This window comes from Musca autumnalis, unplaced genomic scaffold, assembly GCF_047663935.1.
Source record: "Musca autumnalis isolate F117 unplaced genomic scaffold, ASM4766393v1 scaffold_5, whole genome shotgun sequence".
Classification (NCBI taxonomy): domain Eukaryota; kingdom Metazoa; phylum Arthropoda; class Insecta; order Diptera; family Muscidae; genus Musca; species Musca autumnalis.
Window position 1 is genome coordinate 31,831,938 of NW_027412088.1, and position 22,128 is coordinate 31,854,065.

Below are 22,128 nucleotides of genomic sequence, written 5' to 3' on the forward strand. Positions count from 1 at the left end.
TATATTTTATACATTATGTTTTATATATTATATTTTATGTTTTAAATTTTATATTTCATATTTTATCGAACAACTAAAGGTAATGTCACATTAGGCAAATATTTGATCCAGCGACCGGAAGTAGGCGCTTAACGAGAGCAAGTGGGAATAAATTCCAACGCATTGGTTATGCTAATTTGCTCTCAATAAGAGTACACTGCCGGTCGCTGGAGCAAATATTTGACTAATGTGAACTTAGCTTTAGTGGTAGGAATTCTGATACCATCGACCGAGACATTCAACTGCGTCCGCAGTCCAAGATTTCTTTGTCTGCAGCCCAAGTGCTGCAAGATAGAGACTTGTGGACCTTCTTCCTACATCTCAGATTATTGCAGATAACTGTGTCATGCGTGGACGACGTAAACATGCTGTCGCACAGTGGTCGAAATCACTGATCTAGCGGCGCGAAATTAATAACTTGGAGATATCTTTCTGAAATTTTGCACAAACTCAGTCTGTGTCCGTGGCTAATAATGTACTAAATATGAACAACATCGGCTAATATTTTGGTATAGCCTCCATATAACGGTACCTCTTGATATTCGGTATTTTGAGGATTTAAGCCACCCTTTCCTTCCAAATTAGTTGTAATTTGGTACTTAGGGTTTCTAGTGATCACTAAACCTTTCCACCAAAAATTGTGGACATAAGTCCACCTTTGAATATAGGCCCCTTTTAAGGTACCTTAGATTTTCAGTATATTGGGGGTTTAAAGCTACATTTTCCGGCCAAATTAGGTGTAATTTGGTATTTGGGGTTCCCAGTGGACACAAACATTTTCCACCAAAAATTGTGGACATAGGTCTACTTTTTGATATTGTCCCCATAAAACGGTACCTCCCAATATTCGGTATTGTTAGGATTTTGTCTACATTTTCAGACCAAGCTGAATTTTGGCATAGGAGGTTCTCGTTGGTTATACATCTTCTCCACCAAAAATTGTGAGCATAGGTCTACATTTTGATATAGCCCCCATATAACTGTACCGACAGATTTTGACTATTTTGAGGATTTAGACTATTTGCAAGACCATTTCTTGCACTTGACAGTGAATAACTGAGTGAATATTTACAACAAAAAAAAGTAAAAACAAATTTTTAGTCAGCAGAGTGGCTGTAATCGATACAATGGAAAACATTTCGCAATTTTATACTTTGATTTTTTGACTTTCGCGCCGCTATATCAATGGTTTGGACCAGTGTGTGTCGCCTAGATTCTTGGGGTAGTTAGTGGTCGGGAACAGAGTGGCCGTTGACTAATTGGTGGATTTTTACATATTCCTCGCGCATATAGATTTGGTAAAATCGATAAAACAGGACTTCAATCTTACATAAATGACACCAGAGAAGGTACCAATATCATACATACCGCATACGTAACTATCTTAATGGTCTATAATAGAGGAAAGGTAGATTTAAATAGTTTCGGATATATCATGCGGCCTTGAAAAACTGTCCCCGTTTGACTCTATCAGGGTGTTCGACAAATTTTCGATTAAAATAACTTGCGCAACTCTTCGGATCCTGAGGTCTTATCTTCCCTCTTTCCAAAGTTCGAGAGTGTCTTAGCCGTTGAAACCACTAGCCCAGGATTCACTAATTCCGACTCCAATGTTGCAACTCTTCAGATTGGTCTAGCCTAGGGATAGGTAAGTCGACTTTCGATTAGTCGAGTTTTTGCAGTTAAAAGTCTAAAAATCTTGGTCGACTTTTGGCTGGAGAGAAATCGCAAAATCGATTATATTGTGATAGATTTTCGGATTTGCCCATTGATTACTGACTTGGCGGTTTTACAATTTTGGCGGTTTTACATTTTCAAAAGAAAACTCGAAAATCGACGAATAATCGATCATAATCGATTTTCTGCGGTTATGGAAAAGTCGAAAGTCGAGTTTTATGACAAGTGAAATAATCGCCAGACCGAAAAATCACATTTTTAGTTTTAGACTAAAATCGAAAAGTCGATTATTGCTTTCCATTACCTATCCCTAGTCTAGCCACCTTTTGTGGAGATGGTCTGACATAAGAAAAACGACGGACGTTTTATCAATCTGCTCAGTCAGGGCTATTCCGTTCTGGCCATTGCGTAGATCCAAATGCCAGAACTAATAAAGAGCATTGAAGTCCCCTATGTCTAGAAGTTCACATATATACCTCTGGACATCCTCTCTAGATCATAAAGATTTCCCCCGACGTGTCCAGGTGTCGAAAGCATGACCCTAAAATTGTGGCGGAGATGTTCACTCAAACATCATGATGTCATCCACTGGTGACATGAAGAGACATCCTGCTGCAGTCCCCAGCGCGACACTTTGTCAAGTTTGAACTTTCTACCACTTCTCTAAGAAGAATTTGTGGTCTTCTATGAGTAGACTTCCCATAAGAAGACTTTTTGTTCTTCTAAATAAAGACCTTGTGATCTTCTACAAAAATATGGCCTTGTGGTCGTCTATAAGAAGACCTTGTGGTATTCTCTAAGAAGATATTGTAATCTTCTCGAAGACAATCCGGTGGTCTTCTCAAAGAAGACCTTGTGGTGTTTTATAAGAAGACCTTTTGGTGTTTTATAAGAAGACCTTCTGATATTCTATGAGAAGACCTTGTCGTCGTCTATAAGAAGACATTGTTGTCTGTTCTAAGGTGACCTTGTGGTCTACTAAATGAAGACCATGTGGTCCTGCATAAAAAGACATTGTGGTTTTTAATAAGACTTTAAGGCCTTCTGTAAGAAGTGTTTTTGGTCTTCTCTAAGCAGACCTTGTGGTAATCTCTGAGAATAATTGTTGGTCTTCTATAAGAAGACCTTGTGATCGGTCCTGCATAAGAATAAAGCTAGGGTCACACTAGGCAAATATTTGCTCCAGTGACAGGGAGTGTGTGTTTACTGAGAACAAGTGAGCATAAATTTCAATTCATTATTTACTCTCATTTGCTCTCAGTAAGCGCACACTGCCGGTCGCTAGAGCAAATATTTGCCTAATGTGGCCCTAGCTTAAGAAATGAATTTCGGCCAAACATTTGGGTCCAAAACTAACAAAAATCACAGTATACCCCGAGATATATTCGCTACTTCTTATACCGTAAATAAAACCAGTGAGGAAAGGATCAAAGTCGGGCGGGTCCGACTATATGATACACTACACCACTGTGAATATGTAAAATACAAATCGGAGCTATATCCAGATCTTAACCGATTTCGATATAATTTGGCACAGTCACACATTCCAAATATCATTGAAATCGGACATATATAGTGTATTTGGTGCAGGAAATGCACGAAATGGGCCGAAAATATATATGGGAGTTATATCCAAAGCTGAACCGATTTCGATATAATTTGCACATTTATTTTTAGACCGAATTCAGTCACACATTCCAAATTTCATCGAAATCGGACATATATAGCGTGTGTGGTACAGAAAATACGTGAAATCGGCCGAAAATATATATGGGAGCTATATCCAAATCTAAACCGATTTCGATATAATTTGGCACATTTATTTCCAGACCGAATTCAGTCACACATTCCAAATATCATCGAAATCGGACATATATAGCGTGTGTGGTGCAGAAAATACGCGAAATCGGCCGAAAATATATATGGGAGCTATATCCAAATCTGAGCCGATTTCGATATAATTTGGCGCATTTATTTCTAGACCGAATTCAGTCAAACATACAAAATTTCATCAAAATTGGACGTATATAGCGTGTTTGGTTCAGCAAATACGTGAAATCGGGCGAAAATATATATGGGAGCTATATCCAAATCTGAACCGATTTTCACCAAAAGCAATAGCGTTCCTCCTATGGTTAAAAAAATTGTAGTCCCCAATTTTCAGCTGAATCGGACAAAAAATGCGACCTGTACGTTGCGAACAAAAATACATGGACAGACGGACCGACGGAAGGACATGCATAAATCGACTCAGAAAGTGATTATATGTATATCCCCAAAAGGAACTATGGGTCTATTTCGTTTCCTTTTGTATGTTACATACAAATGCACAAAGACATAATACCCCTTACCACAGTGTGGTGTAGGGTATAATCAACCACTACAGGAACATAAAACATCCGCTATTAACCCTTTGAATAGAGTCAATATGGATTTCAAGTATAACTTTCCCGCTAGCAATACGAACTACTTCGGTGTGGAATACACATCGATTCTCATTGTTACAGTAACTAATCCAACTTTAGAACCCTCATAGTGCAATCAATTGTAAACTTTATCACTGGTATGCCATGATGTAACTAACGCCTTTTCGGGTGGCACGGTGCATTTTTGGGCGTCAATTTTGTACTGCTAGTACGGCTTAGAACTAGTTTTGGGACTAATTAAATTGCTACACAAATGGAATTTTCATTGCTGGCTGACTTTTATTCCGTTTGCAGTTAAGCGGATTTGATAAACCCACTGGGTTTCAAATGTCAATTCCATGGCGCAAATGTCAAATAAATCCTCATAAAAAAGGTTAACGCGGCAAAAAGCTCTAATTCAAACTCCATTTTTTTCTAAAACGAACAAGGCAGTTATAAATGTTCTTTTTTTAAATATATATTATACATCTTTTTTATTATATAATTTTTCATAAATAAAATCAATTCTTTTTTTGGTTCTTTTTTTCTCACGTGTTTATTTTTCCATATCATTTAAGATTTATAATTACGAAATAATAATTATTATTATTTTCTATATTTCTTAAGTTATTATTTTCTTCTCCCTCTTATTATGGGGGATTTGTTTAATTTTTTTCTTCGTGCTCTTTGTTTTATTTTTTTTTGTTTATTTAATTTAAGGCAATTTTCTTATAAGAAATCATTCTTTCATTCATTAATTTTATTTTTTGATTCAAATTAAAACCGAATGTTCCTTGCGCATGTGCTCATTCAAAAAGGCTTGCGAACGATATACCCTCGAACAAAGAGGACATCGATTCGTTTCGAATTGTGACAAACGTTTGGAACTTTGACGCGGTAAACGTTTACCTGTTCTTCCGGCATATACTAACGTCTCATTGTGGGCCAACAAATCCTTTGGCAGCTGCGGCAGCAAACGTTCAATGCTGTGTGTGGAGGATATGGAGGCCAACTGTTGGAGGGCAATTAAAGCTGAATTGTTGACATTGCTTGTAGAAGTGCTACTTGTGCTGGGTGGGCTTGTGGATGATGGCTGTTGTTGTTGCTGCTGCGTTTGTTGTTGGAGTTCTGAGCGTAAATTAATGGATTCACAACTTTGACTATTTTCGGTTGAAAATGTTGCAAATATATCTGTGTCCATGGTGGAACTGTCACTTTCCACTTTTATTTGAGTTTCATCGATAATCTCTTCACGTTTAGCTTCGGCCGAGGGTGTTAAGCTAATGGAAAGATTTGCCAATGTTGGATGGGGATTTGCAGTTGCAGCACATGAAGTCTTTTTCCTTATATTGTATTTAACTGTAAAGATAAAGAAAATACAAATAAATATTAGTGAAAATTAACATTTACTTATTAAAGTTTTCTTTTTTTTTTAAATATAGAATTAAATATTAGCCTTAGTTTAATATTTTCCTTGAATAAACTATATATTGTTTGGTTTGCAACATATTTGAATTTTTATTAATGTAAAAAACAACAAAACGATGGTATTCTATAGCATAACAAATAAAAATAATAATTCAAAGTAATTTTAATAAAGTATAATAATAAAAAGGAACAAAAAAAGAAAATAGTCCATTGCACGGAGTACATAAAGCAGCATAGCTTCTAAAGAATCGATATTAAAAAAAATAAAAATTACAATTCAAATAACTTGACAAAGATTGAAAAAGACTAAAAAGGAACAAAATAAAAAAAATATTCATTGGGTATATTACATATAGACTAGTTTATATAGAATAATTATATAATTAGCATGTTTCAAGTACAATTTACGAATTTTACTCTCTCTCTCTCTCTTTTATCTTGTAACAGATGTATGTATGTACATTTGTCTAATCAATATAATATGATATTAAGATTTAAAAAAAAAAAATTATTTTTAAGGTAACTATGGTATTTTGAATTGAAGCATTGTTTTAGCAACGTATTAACAAAAAAAAAAAAAAAAAAGATTTTCAAAATCCTCATACCATATTTTAAGTCAATCATTAAACTTGATTTAGCAAAGTGTCAAATTCAAAGGTTTCATTTTAAATTCAAAAATATTACATTTAAAACTGAATTTAATTATTAAAGATTATATTGGGTATTCAAAAAATCGTTTAAGAAAAATAAAAAAGGATTTTTATAAAACAAGAATAGCTTTCTTTGATTTAGCAAAGTGATAAATTGAAGGGTTTCATTTGAACTTCAAATGATTATATTAAAAACTCAATTTAATATGAAATTGGGCATTTTGTTTAAAAACACATGAAATATATTTTTTTTAATTTCAAATAAACAATATAATTGATGTCGAACATATTATTGTTGGAAATAGACAAAAAATAATATCTTGCAAAATTTCGTTTGGAAAGAACATAAAATATTTTTTTTAATAAGAAATAAAAAAATACTAATTTTATTTTTTTATGTAAATTACACTGTACAACACAAAAAAATTATGAAAGAGGACCGAAAAAAAGAAGACACGTGTATCGGCGTTTTGAATGTTTACGTCGGGAAGTAACCTAAATAGGCGTGGCAAGTTCCGCCCATTCCTACAGGTTTTGAAATATTCAACATCAGATTCCTTGGAATCCTTGCATTTTAGCTATAAAGTGTCTTTGGCAAAATTACTGGCAACAACGCGGGTTATCTTTTTATGAAAAAAATTAACCCTCATGCCAGTCACTAAAGGGATCTTTTTGGTCCCTTTTTTCAAAAACGTTTAAAAATTCCTTTAAAATGTGATCGTATCAGATCAAAATATTCTACAAAATTATTTGTCATAAAATTTTACTATAGGCCCCCGAATACACCAAAACTCTAAATTGTACCTGAACGCCAGGAATCTGCCAAAAGTAAAATCACGTTTTAGGGTTAATGTTGTACTTTATCTGAGTTTATTAAGTTTTCACCCACAAAACTTCATTCTAGATAGAAGACGTTAAAGACAAAAATATTCTCCATCAAATTTCAATATAAGTCGCTGAATAAATGAAGTATGTATTTGCAATATATATCAAGAAAATATATACATCATATTAGCCAACAAAACACCCAAATATTTTTTGAATAAATTAGTTTTGGTCTTTTTTCGGGTTGATGCATGAAAGTAACATAAAATTTAGTTTTAGACGAAAGATGTCAAAAGAAGAAATATTCTACACAAAATTTCACTATAAGTCCCAGAACAAACTATATATCTAAGTAAAACACTTTGTTGAGAAAATGACGTTACAAAATTAGATATTATAGGTAGAAACTATTTGTTAAACTTTTAGACTTTTAATTAAAATGTATTCCATAGTGAGTCAAAATCGCCTAAAATACCTCACTTTTTGGGGGTTGTGTCAAAAGAGGAAATGTTCGAAATCAAATTTCATTATGAGTCTCTGAACAACAGAAATTTGTAGCTATAATAATTAACACCTCCAGAAGCTTTCGCTTTTTATATATGATTTTGGACCATATTCTACCGTTTTTATTCACATTTTCGTTACTGAGGTTACAAAATATACTCTATTGAAGTTTTTTGATAATAAATTGATTCAGAAGATTATGTGTGCTCGATCCAAACTGTTTTTGAAATATCTATGGTGAATATATATAGGAAAAATATTGACAACCCATATCGTACTTTGTAAAATTACGTATTTTAGTACTATTAAGTAAAACAACGTCATCAGGATAAGTCATAGGTTCCTGATATTACACATGCAAATACGGGTATAGTCTACGGCTATTGTCCAGTGAATATATCCGACATACGAGTCCTAATATCCATGATTTTGGCATGGTCCTAAATACTATAATGACGGCAACTACTCCTGCTCTGACAAAATTGACTGAATTAACCCTAGGATCTGACATACATGTGTGTATCATGAATGATCATAACAAATTTAGTTAGGATATGGCTAGTTACTTCGATTTCAAGGGTTAATTCAGTCAATTTTGCCAGAGCAGGAGTAGCTGTCATCATTAGAGTATTTAGGACCATGCCAAAACCATGGATGTTAGGACTCGTATGTCAGATATATATTCACTGGACAATAACTGTAGACTATCCCCGCATTTTCACTTACAATATCAGGAACCTATGACTTATCCCGATGACGTTATTTTAGTTTATAGTACAAAAATACGTAATTTTACAAAGTCCGATCTGGGTTGTCAATATTTTTCCTATATATATTCACCATAGATATTTCAAATACAGTTTGGATCGAGCACACATAATCTTCTGAAAGAATTTATTATGAAAAAACATTAATAAAATATATTTTGTGACCGCAGATAACGAAAATGTGAATAAAAACGGTAGAATATAATCCTAAATCATATATAAAAAGCGAAAGCTTCGGGAGATGTTAAATATTATAGCTACAAATTTTATTTGTTCACAGACACATAATGAAATTTGATTTGGAACATTTCTTCTTTTGACACAATCCCCAAAAAGTGAAGTAATTTAGGAGATTTTGACTCTGTATTGAATAAAATTTAATTAAGAGTCTAAAAGTTTAACAAATAATTTCTACCAATAATATCTAATTTTGTAACGTAATTTTCTCAACAAAGTGTTTTACTTAGATACCTAGTTTGTTCTGGGACTTACAATGAAATTTTGTGTAGAATATTTCTTCTTTTAACACCTTTCGTCTAGAACTAAATTTCGAGTTACCTTCATGCATCAACTTGAAAAAAGAACAAAATAAATTTATTCAAAAAATATTTGGGTGTTTTGTTGGCAAATTTGATGTATATATTTTCGTGATATATATTGTAAATATATATTTCATTTATTCTGAGACTTATATTGAAATTTGATGGAGATTATTTTTGTCTTTGACGTCTTCTATCTAGAATGAAGTTTTGTGGGACAAAACTTAATAAATTCAGATAAAGTACAACATTAACCCTTAAATGTGATTTTACTTTTGGCAGATTCCTGGCGTTTAGGTACGATTTAGAGTTTTGGGGTATTCGGGGACCTATAGTACAATTTTATGACAAATAATTTTGTAGAATATTTTGATCTGATACGATCTCATTTTAAAGGAGTTTTTAAACGTTTTTGAAAAAAGGGACCAAAAAGACCGCTTTAGTGACTCGCATGAGGGTTAATTTTGTACATAAAAAGATACCCCGTATTGTTGTCAGTAATATTGCCAAAGACACTTTATACCTAAAATGCAAGGGTTACAAGGAATCTGATGTCGAATATTTCAAAACCTGTAGAAATGGGCGGAACTTGCCACGCCTATTTAGGTTACTTCTCGAGGTAAACTTTCAAAACGCCGATACACGTGTCTTCTTTTTTTCGGTCCTCTTTCATAATCTGGCCGAATTATCTTGTAAATATTTTTTGTGTTGTACAGTGTTATTTTAACTAAATTATTATTTTAATTTTTTTTGTAAACATAACCTTATTCTTTGGTTTAAAAAAGCAACATATGGATTTCTTTAATTAATAGTGGGTATATACATGTGCATATGTAATAAATTTGACAGAATGTTTTAATTGAATTCAATATTCATAACCTAACATTTGTAATGTGGATTTTAAAACAATTAATTTCAAAGAGAAGCACTTCTTGACACTACATTACATGTACAATATTTTAAATGAATATATTTGCCAGCAATAAATCTATGTAACACCAACAATATTTGCGGAAGCAAAAGTCATGTTGAGCAGTGTAGAATTACATTTGTGATACTTTCTAATATTGTTAGTATCAACGTTTTGCATACAACTTTTTAGTTTTATGTTTCTACTACCTCAATACTCTTTTTGTTAACATTTAATAAGTTTATAATACATATTTGATAATTGTTTTTTGTTTGTTTTTTGTTATATAAACAATTGTTTTGAAATGTAACTTTTAATTAATTCAAATGTGATATTTTCCAAAACATAACCTTATTCTTTGGTTTTATAGAAATCAACAAATGGATTTACATATGTAATCAACAGTGTGTATAAACAAACATACATTATGTAAGAAAAATAACAAAGTTTTTAATTGAACGTAATGTTCATAATCATTCAAAATGTGCATTTTACAAACATTCTTTGGTTCTATGGGAACTGTATATATGTACATGTTATAATACAAACAAAATTTTAAATTTGTAGATATATTGTCCAACAATAAATCTATAATTTTAAGCATCTAAAAATTCACATTCTTCCGTCAAATTTATAATATCATCGGCATCCTCGATAAATTCATCTATAATAAAAACATCTTGTTGCAGAGAATCTTCAATTCTAACTTCCAACGGAGGATACAATGCAAGTGGATCATTGATTGGCGGAATTGGTAACGCCGCCGCTGCAACAGGTGGTGCCGTTGAGTCAATTGATAAAATAGTACTGGCCAAAACTTGATATTCTCCACAACTATTAACACGAATATTGGAAGTATTACTTGAACTTGTTGCACCACCATTAAGGGTATCATTCAAAGGAATACTTGAATTTAGCGAACCCTCTACTTGATCATGATTATTATTAATTTCCTTTGAAACCTCATTGCTATTATTTTCATTTGTCATTTCTTGGATTTCCACCATTGGTATCCACATGGAATTGTTATTTGAGGCAGCCGTAGCAGCACTTAAGTCTTGTTGAACTATCCCTCCTGTTACATCACCACCACCCCCACCTGGATACATTCGATTATAAATGGTTTGCAATAATCTATTTGATGTTTCCGCTGTTATTGTAACCTCGGGTGATGATAAATTACATTGCGCACCGGATTTTGCTGTTGGTATTTTATTAATATCATCATCGGTCAATAGATGTAGCACACGATAATGGCGACGTAGTCCTTGTTTGTTTGACAGACATCGTTTACAAATAATACACTGGAAATTTGAATTTTTTACTTTTGCTTTTCGTCCCGTCGCCCGTGAAGGAGGTGGAGCGCCGGCCGCAGTTATTGGGGATTTTGCGGTTTTGTCTGTTTGAATTGGAGTTATTGTAATTGAATCTATGATGAAATGAAATGATAATGCAAATGATGAATAAAGTGATGATGCAAATGCAAGTGAAAATGGAAATGATGTAAAGGTGCTGTGATGTGTTGTGAGAGGTGTGATTGATTAGTGAGGTTGGACGGGGAGAACAAACGATAGACACAATTTACTACTGATGAATTGCAATATTTCTAATAGACGTTAACAACTAAATAGGAGGAGGATTTTACAACTACAGTACAACAACTTTAAATTCTAAAATTAATTGTTAAATTGTAGCAAAACCTATGCCGTCATGCAGTGTTGCAATATGTTGCATGCTATATTTTCGAAACTTGAGTCTCGACACAGACCATTTTTACTGGAGCTTGAAGCAACACTACATTTACGGACACAGACATACATATTAAAACCTTTTTATTGGTATAACTTAAATTAAAAAAATTGACATAAAATTTTAAAAGAAACCACATAAATTTTAAAGAGCACACCACATGCTAACCTGAATGCGCAATTGAATGTCCAACCCATAGATCTCCTACTACAGGAACTGACATGCAAGAGTGCAGTCCCGCCCAAAGCTCTAAGGTGTGGACAGCCATTCTAAGACGTACAAAATAAGTCATTATATAGATTCGGAGTAAGAAAAATGCATATATCTAGCAGAGAAAAATATTGAAAAATATTCTTTAAAAATCCATAAAAAATATTCTTTAAAAATCCACACCTAAGGGACACTGGGCGCTTGAAAAAATATTCTTTAAAAATCAAAGCCAAAAAGCCCCTGGAAGCTTGAAAAAATATACCTTAAAAATCCACGCCTAAGGGCCATTGGGTACTTGAAAAAATATTCTTTAAAAATCCACGCCTAAGGGCCACTGGGTGCTTGAAAAAATATTCTTTAAAAATCCAGGCCTAAGGGCAACTGGGTGCTTGAAAAAATATTCTTTAAAAATCAAAGCCAAAAAGCCCCTGGAAGCTTGAAAAAATATTCTTTAAAAATCAAAGCCAAAAAGCCCCTGGAAGCTTGAAAAAATATACCTTAAAAATCCACGCCTAAGGGCCATTGGGTACTTGAAAAAATATTCTTTAAAAATCCACGCCTAAGGGCCACTGGGTGCTTGAAAAAATATTCTTTAAAAATCCAGGCCTAAGGGCAACTGGGTGCTTGAAAAAATATTCTTTAAAAATCCACGCCTAAGGGCCACTGGGTGCTTGAAAAAATATTCTTTAAAAATCCAGGCCTAAGGGCAACTGGGTGCTTGAAAAAATATTCTTTAAAAATCCACGCCTAAGGGCCACTGGGTGCTTGAAAAAATATTCATTAAAATAAAAAAAAAAAAAAAAAAAACTTTAGAAATCCATGCCAAAGGCCTCAGGGTTCTTGAAAAAAAAATCTTTAAAAAGACACGCCAAAGGCTTCTGGATGCTTGAAAAAATATATTTTAAAATCAAACCAAGAGGCCTCTGGATTCTTAATTTTTTTAATTCGCACCTTTGCACGCAGGTCGAAACCACCGATCTAGCGGCGCGAAAGTCCAAAAATCAATCTATAAAATTCCGAAATATTTTCCATTGTATCGATTATAGACACTTTGCTGACAAAAATTTTGTTTTTTCATTTTTGTTGTTGTAAATATTCACTGTTATTTACTATCAAATACAAGAAATTTTGCTGCAGTAGATTTTAAAAAATTTGTTGCTTTGTTTAAATGTTAAATAAATTCATAATAAAACTGAATATGGTTTATTTTTAATTGATAGCGGATGGTGTGGCTTAAATTATAAAAAATAGTTTTGTGTCAGGAGGTACATAGTTATATAGCAATAAATTAAAAAAATAATTTTTATAGGGATTTTATTGATTTTACGCGTTTTTTCCATAGAGTGCATCTTGTAAACTTGGCCGAACCTGGGTTCGATTATTTTTTGGGGAATTAAATTGGACTCTTTGGATACGGAATAATAACCTCATTAGGGCTGCAAATATTTGCAAATCTTCTGATAACTGCACTTTTAAAATATGGGATTTTGCTTGAAATTAATACTAATTTAGCTGGGCATTTGTGTGTGAGCTATATCGAAATATGGACCTATCATGAGAAATTTTTGCAAGGAGGAGTTCTTCCCTCGGAGACCCTAATATACCATATTATAGCTAAATCCGGTAATAAATATGGGATAACAAGTAAAAATTCAGTGAATCGGGGGTACCATAAAATGGGGCTACATCAAGACATAAATCCACATTGAAAATGTTTTCTAAAAAGATTTTACACGCAGTGATAACAAGGAATGCAAATAACTGCCAAGTCGGTTGAAAAATGTGGTCATGATATTCAAAATACCTTAAATCGGGATGTACGGTTACATGGGGACAATATCAAAACGTGCACCTATGTCATAATTTTTGGTAGAAATGTTTTGTGACCATTAGGAACCCAGGTACAAAATTACAACTGATTTTCAACGAAAATGTGGCTTAAATCCTCCAAATACGGAAAATCGGAAAGTACCATTATATGGGGGCTATACCAAAACATTAGCCAATATTGTTCATGTTTGGCACATTATTACCCACAGACACAGGTTGTGTTTGTGGGTAATAATGTGCCAAAAACATGAACAGTATTTCAGTAACATATCTCAATTCGGTTTTAAGTTATTAATTTCGCGCCGCTAGTTCAGTGGGTTCGACCACCGTGCTCTGGTTGGATGCTTGACAAATAATCCTTTAACAAGTCAGAAAGTATCAGATAGCTGTGCCGACAGAGATATACCGCATACATATAAAAGTAAACACAATACTTCTGATGTCTACAGGAGTTTTTTGAGTATTTGGGCCAATTTCTCAGGAAGTATGAAACAATTGTACCGTCCTACACAAAATTTTGCAACAAATTCCAAAACGATCTGAGATGAGCTGTTGAACTTTACTGTTTCAAAATGTTGTGTGGGATCGAATCCTAATCTATGCCTGGAAGTAATATTACCATTTACAAAGTTATGACCAATTCTGTTACTCCCTTCGAGAGTTATCGTGCACGCCATTGTACTGAAAATTTTTAAGTTTTGTGATATAGGTACTTTTAATTTAAAATAAGTTTGGACAAAATATTCATTCGAGAGTTATAGTGCGCACCAAACAGCCGTACGGACATGGCTTGACACTTAAGTTCTACTACTTTAGTGCTACAATATTGCTGAAGGCTGCAAAGCAAAATTCCTATTAGTGTCTGAGGTAAAGCACCGATCAGTGCAAAAAAGGGTCATTGTAGCCCGGTTTATATGTCAACATAACATTCAAACCCGATCTAAAAAGACAAAAACCAAGTAGGGTTTTTGTAGTATCAATGTGTACATTCAAATAATGCCTACTAGAAGCTGTTTGCTTTTTCGGTGTTGCACAGTGTTATTGGATATCGGAATGTCCATATTTTTTAAAAACCAAAATTCTAATACCAAAATTAGTTTCATTCAAAAAGCAAATGACAACAGTTTGTATGTTTTTGTATTAGGGCCAAACCTATAGCTACCCAGCCAGCATTTTTTGAAAATTTTAATCAAATTCGAGTCTTTTTTGATCCGACTGCACGATTAAAAAGCTGGAATATGAGCTCATTATACCCTCAGCCTTTAGGCTAAGGATGGTATGTACACTTTGATACGATGAAAATGTGCCCCATCGAAATAATGGTTTTAGACCCCAAGTATGTTTGGACGAAATGTGTTTCACACAATTTGGAGTCGATCTAGCCATGTCCGTCCGTCTGTCTGTCCTGGTGGCTGGAGCGCACGATAACTCTCGAACGGATGAACCGATTCGGTTCAAATTTTGGCTTTCGTACTATTTTGCCCAAACTTAGTTTATGTTCAAAGATGAGCTACATCGGTCCACTCCTTCCGGTACCTCCCCCACAAAAGTTCGGAAAGTTTGTGCGCACGATAACTCTTGAAGGGAGTGACCAATTTGGTCCATACTTTGTATAGCGTAAACTTTATACCAGAGTAATATGAGGTTCCAATATGGTCTCAATAGGTCCGCTCCTACGGGTACCTCCCACACAAAATTTCGGAAAAATCCAGTTTAGGGCCATATCTCGAATCGCTTTGATTTTTGTTTTAGCAACTTGTATTCACTGCCCTCCATACGATGGTACAAGTTTCATCAGGGGCAAATCCATGTTTCCTGAGAAAATAGCATGAAAGTTGCAAAAAACCCCTATGACACCGTGTGAGGTGGTTGGAGCGCAAGATAACTCTCGAACGGATCTGCCGATTCGGTCCACAATATGGCCTTAGTAATATTTTGTCCAAACATAGTTTAAGTTTGAAGATAAGCCATATCGGTCCACTCCTTCAGGTACCTCCCCCACAAAAGTTCAAAAATGTTCAGAAAATTTGTTCGAACGGTAACTCTTGAAGGGAGTGGCCGAATTGGTCCATACTTTACACATCCTAATATATCTACCAGATATAGATCAGGTTCAAATATGGACTATATTTGTCCACTTCATCCAGTACCTCCCAAACAAAATTTCGGATAAATTCTCTTTGAGACCAGATATCGAATCACTTTGAAGCAACTTGCATTCGCTGCCTCATTTATGATGGTTAAAGTATTTTTAGGGGCAAGTCCATACTTCTTGAGCAAACAGCCCGAAGAGTGTAAAAACCCCCTATGGCACCATATGTTGTGGCTGGAGATCCACTTCCATAACGGTCAATGTCGATCCATTCCTTTTAGTTTCTCCTCCGCAAAACTTTTGATCTTTAATCCTAATCAATATTTTTGTCTGTTCAAACGCCCAAAATTTTTAAAACCCCCTAAATACATACGTATTTTGGGAAAAAATGGTTTCAATATACACAGGCTGAGGGTATATCTCTGTCGGCAAAGCCGACTGATACTTTTTTTACTTGTTTTCTGATCATAAATGACTCCTTTGTCGGGAGGAAAACGTAACCTCAGGCGACTCTTCTAAACAAATCACAAGTGAGTCTTCCTCTGTATTAGTTTTGAGTAATTTTTGCCCATTTTTTGATGGTATAAAAAGTCTTTTTCGAGTCGTATTTCAATCATTTATTGGTGATTTGTTGATTATTTGGGACTCTTTTTCGAGTCTTCTTTGAGTGATATTTATAATTGTTTATGAGTCTTTAGAGAGTCATTTATGAGTCCTTTTTATTAGACGAAATAAATTAAAAGAATTTTCTTTTTATTCTTTTTTGTTTCTTTCCTTTGCTTTACTGTCTTTTCTGTTTTGTTATGTCTTTTAATTATCCTTTATGTTGCGCTGTGGTTAGTATACTTCTTCATTTCACTTGGCAAACCTGAAAATGTGTTGTGTTGTCTATACGCTTAATATTATACGTTACATTTATATCAAAGTTTTATACATGGTAGAATAAAGTAAAGGTAGGCCACAGCTAACAGCTGATTACAATTTTTTTCTTTTTATGGCCTAATCTGTCAAAAGCAGGGTTGACATTTTGTACAGTTTTTGACATTATGCAGGTAGATGCATCGCTGAATTGTTCCAACAAAAAACTTCTGCTGTAACACTATATCTTAAAATTGAAAACAAGGACAAAAAATGTGTATTCGCGTGGCAAAATAAAAATGTTGATTTTTTTTAGCAAAACTTAAATTTGTTCCAAAAGTACGGGAATGTAAAAATTACAATTTTTGTAAAAATTCTGCTGACATTTATCTGCAAATCCAGCAATGCCAGCAATCACGATGTCAGATTAGCCAAACTTGTCAAGTAGAAAATAAATGAATGACATTTTTTCACTGTCATAAGTTTGGGAAGAACTTTTGCTATTTTTGGAACACTTTTCCAATAAGAATATTCTGGAGCCTAGCTAAAGAAATGTTTTTACCAAGGCATACAAAAGGTCGGCCAATTAGTGTTATGTTAACAACTTTTGACAACAAACATAAGCTGTGTTCCAGAACTAAAAAGTTTTTACAATTTTTACGACTTTTACACATTTTACTGGAAAAAGCGTTCCCGTACACAAAAAAGTTGTAAAATTTTCACTTCTCTTTTAACAAAAATGGCGCTGAATGACACTCTCTTTAAAAACATTTTTCAAGACAAATTTGGGCGAGTAAAAAAATAGTAACATGGTTGCCGGCGTCTGCTTGGCTGATACGCCGACTTTGACATTTGTTCCAGTTTTTTTGACGTATTTTCCATATTTCCGTTCCCGAACTATTTCAAAAAAACTTGTGTGTGAGAATAATTTTTTTTTGCAGTTCTCTCTTTTACGAGTTTTACTATTAAAAAGTACGGGAACGAAGCTATAAAAGATTGTTCATTATTGCGATTTGATTTCCTTTGTATTTTATGTCACAATAATGTATTTGACAGTAAACAAGTCAGGGCTGAGTGTCCGACTGTATAGACTGTGGTTTTTACTCTATATGGCACTTTTAACATATAAAAAGTGAAGCTCTAAGTTTTTGTAATACGGGATAGCTATGCAGGTACATCTACCATTATTATTGTACCATGCCATTTGACGTTTTAAGCCATGGCTGCAGGCTGGCATTTTTCAGTGATTTTCATACCTGGCCTACCTCTACTTTATTATACCATGGTTTTATAGAAAGTGATATGAGAATTATTTACAACCAAACAAAACAATCAGTTTTTAATCACCTATCTGTTCAAAATATGATCAGAGTATACATAATTATAATCACTTTTCAAACACCTGCATGACCCTTTTTTGATTAAGCATTTTTCAATCTTCATGAAGATCAAAATGTGACAATAAATAACGAAAAAGTAGTCACATTTTAAACGCCTCCATGATTTATTTATGATAGCTACACATTTGTTGTTGTATTTTAAATTGAACTCTTTTTAATCATTACAGGGAGTCACTTTCGAGTCCCTTTCTGATCATACAAGCGACTTAATCAATTTTTGGTCACCAAAAGGACTCTAAAAAGACTCCGCAATGTGATTTTTGATAAAACAATCTTCCAAATGCTAACTAGATATGCGTGTTGCGTTTAAAAATACAAAAACAAAATACATGTATTTCAATTTGCAGCACGCAGAGCTATAGGTTTGGCCCTTATTTAGCATATTTTGCCTTCACATTTAACACATTTTTACAATGATATTTTAAATCTACAACTTTTTAAATTCATTATAGGCATTTCTCTCAATTTTAATATTCTCCCTGTTTTGTTCAAAGGAATATATGGTAACATGGGGCGCCTTCGCCACGTTTTTGTTCAAAATGTTCTCATACCAACATCGTTAAAGTTTTTTCAAATATTATTTTTGGTACAAATATTAGCATATCTGGACTATAAGTTTTGATATATAAATAGTTATATTTTTGTTTTTAAAATATTATTTTTGAGAATTTACAAAATGGCTAAAAAGTTGCGAAGCCTCCCCACCCATGGGGTAGCTTCGCCATCGATATTGAACATTCTCCAACGGACTCTAAACTGTAATTTACCACACGTCTTCCTTAAGTATCAACATTATGCCAAAAAGAACGTGTTTTCTATTGAATAATCAAAAATGATTTTAAAATTCACAAAAAGTAACCGATTCTAGCGGTTAATTGAAGTAGGTACTTTGAATTTAGTTACAAAAATCATAATATAACTAAAACAAGATACGTTTAAGATAATATTTGATTTTAATTTCACATTATAGTGTGGGATATCTATGGTATAAAGAATTTAAGTTTAACATGACAAATTTCTAACATTAACCCACCACGACCCTATAATGGCGTAGGCGCCCCACCCCTTACATATTTTATAATATTAATATATTGACATTTGCAATTGCTTTTTTCATGCGAATTATTGGGATTTATATTCTTCAGTAGTTGTCTTCTAACGGCATAAAATGTGTTTTTGATATCACAAAAGGTAAAGAAGATATCACAAAAAATACCTACCATAATTATTTTTCCCAATACCCTGAAAACACAAAACCGCTTGCGTCCGCTATCGTACCTATGACACAACTGCCAACTTTTGGGAGATGATAGATCTACATTAAACTCACAATTTTTCCTTTAACGGATTTTTTCTATCATTTGTAGTGTGCGAGAAAATCGGCGATGGCGTAGCCGCCCCAGTGGCGAAGGCGCCCCATGTTACCATATACATATTTAAAATATTGGAGTATGATCAGTTGTTTCTCGTTTTTTTCCAAAATAGAATTTTTTGTCATGCTTTTCGGAGGCCTTTTTATCTACATATATCAAATAATATCTACAACTAATATATCTTCATTATACGATTTCTAAATTTTAGGAATTCGTAAGATAGACGAAAATTTATAAGATTTTCTTAAAACACTCTTCACATCGAAAATGCATGTAAATAGAATACATATGAAAATTATGCACATTCCAAAACATATTCCAGAAAATTATCTTAATTTTCTTCTTTTTTTAACGGCAACATTTTTCTGTAAAAATATTACACACTATTTAACAGCGTACAGTATACTAAATGATAAACCAAACTTTGTTTATAAAATAAATAAAGTAATATTTTATGTAATATGTATATATCTAAAAATGTATATAATTATATCTATGTATATAAAAATTAATATAATTTTCTATATACTAAAATATGCATATTTACATTGGCTTTTTTAATCTGTCTTTCAATATCCACATCCATAGAGGCATGCATGCACTGAAAATCAACCATTCATTTTTCATCATTATCCCCCGAAATACTGGAATATCCTTTAAAGATGTTAATGATGATGATGATGAGGATAATATAATTGATGGGGTCAAAACTTTATACAAAGATTCCACAATGCATTCTTGTACATCGCAGTACACAACAACCTAGAAAGAAACCTAGATTAGTAAGAATATTTTTTTTTTTGTAAGAAATGGCATCAATTGAAACCTTCAAACAAGGCCGATTTCACAATGTTATACCAAAAGCAAAATGGTTTACTTCACAAATCCATGATGCGATGTTCAACATTATGAGAGTTGACCTTTCTTTTTGGCAATAAGTACACAGAAACACAGTTTTTTTTAATTTTGATTTTTTTAGTATTACACATTTATTTATTGGTTTTTAGTTTTTTGCTGTTTTGTTTACTCTATACTGTTTTCTATTACATACTTCTATTAAAGTTCTAAAATATTTAAAATTAGTTTAGTGCCTCTTTTTTGAGATTAGTTTCTTTTTATAGTTTTGGAGAGTATTTCTTTTTTTTTCGTTTTAATTTGTAAGCATATCTCATAGAAATAAATACATAAATATTAATGTATGTATGTTTGTTTGTATTTACATTAGAAATAGTTTTATTTGAATATCTGTTGTATTTTTTGTTGCATTATTTTGATAATTTTGAGATCATAATTGTAATAGGAAGATTTATATCTTATATATTTTATACATTACATTGCACAAATATTGATAAGAGTATTTTAGTTGTAACTACTTATTTTGGCATTTTTTTCAATTAAGCAATAATAATAAAAAATATATAAAAAAATATCTGCGGAAACTTGATTGGAGTTATACTTTAGCTAATGTTGAATATAGTAATAAAGTTAGTGTTAGGAGTCTGAATGACCTATAATTTCGTCGCCTACAAAATATTTAAATATTCTCATTTTGACATTTTTAAAATTTGTACCATATCTACAGACTGGTGGGTTTAGAGTTGCATATTCATTTGAATATATGCACAACTCTTCCAAACATTCTAAATGTTTTGAAACTCCAAATATGAGCAAACATTTGGAGGTATTAACAAAATTTACGCCCTGAACAAATTGACAAGATTTTTGGAAAATCTCCTATATCCAACTCTCAATAATTGGACAGCTATTTACCTAAATTACACTGTACAACACAAAAAATAATTACAAGATAATTCGTCCAGATTATGAAAGAGGACCGAAAAAAAGAAGGCACGTGTATCGGCGTTTTGAAAGTTTAAGTCGGAAAGTAACCTAAATAGGCGTTGCAAGTTCCGCTCATTTCTACAGGTTTTGAAATATTCGACATCAGATTCCTTGGAATCCTTGCATTTTAGGTATAAAGTGTCTTTGGCAATATTACTGACAACAATGCGGGGTATCTTTTTATGGAAAAAATTAACCCTCATGCGAGTCACTAAACGGGTCTTTTTGGTCCTCTTTTTCAAAAACGTTTAAAAACTCCTTTAAAATGTTATCGTATCAGATCAAAATTATTTGTCATAAAATTTTACTATAGGTCCCCGAAAACCCCAAAACTCTAAATCGTACCTAAACGCCAGGAATCTGCCAAAAGTAAAATCACGTTTTAGGGTTAATGTTGTACTTTATCTGAGTTTACTAAGTTTTGTCCTACAAAACTTCATTCTAGATAGAAGACGTCAAAGACAAAAATAATCTCCATCAAATTTCAATATAAGTCTCCGAATAAATGAAATATGTATTTGCAATATATATCAAGAAAATATATACATCAAGTTTGCCAACAAAACACCCAAATATTTTTGAATAAATTTGTTTTGTTCTTTTTTCGAGTTGATGCATGAAAGTAACATGAAATTTAGTTCTAGACGATAGATGTTAAAAGAAGAAATATTCTACACAAAATTTCACTATAAGTCCCAGAACAAACTAGATATCTAAGTAAAATACTAAACTGACATACATGTGTGTATCATGAATGATCATAACAAATTTAGTTAGGATATGGCTAGTAGCTGCCATATAGTATTTAGGACTATGCCAAAATCATGGATGTTAGGACTCGTATGTCGGATATATATTCACTGGACAATAGCAGTAAATAATCCCCGCATTTTCACATTCAATATCAGGATCCTATGGCTTGTCTTGATGGCGTTATTTAAGTTTATAGTACTAAAATAAGTAATTTTACAAAGTCCGATCTGGGTTATCAATATTTTCCCTATATATATATTCACCATAGATATTCCAA

At 32.9% G+C, this 22,128-nt stretch overlaps 2 protein-coding genes across 3 annotated transcripts in view; both read right to left on the minus strand.

The window, feature by feature from the left end:
- LOC141405511 (longitudinals lacking protein, isoforms F/I/K/T-like) overlaps positions 1-22,128 on the minus strand; it is a 496,088-nt gene that overhangs the window by 69,324 nt on the left and 404,636 nt on the right. The gene's annotated exons all lie outside the window — the stretch shown is intronic.
- On the minus strand, positions 4,791-20,024 carry LOC141405518 (uncharacterized). The gene is made up of 2 exons (XM_073989923.1): positions 19,804-20,024; positions 4,791-5,480 (listed from the first exon to the last, which is right to left on the minus strand). The coding sequence occupies exon 2, from the start codon at positions 5,320-5,322 to the stop codon at positions 4,894-4,896; it is 429 nt and encodes a 142-aa protein (XP_073846024.1). The 5' UTR covers positions 5,323-5,480; positions 19,804-20,024; the 3' UTR covers positions 4,791-4,893.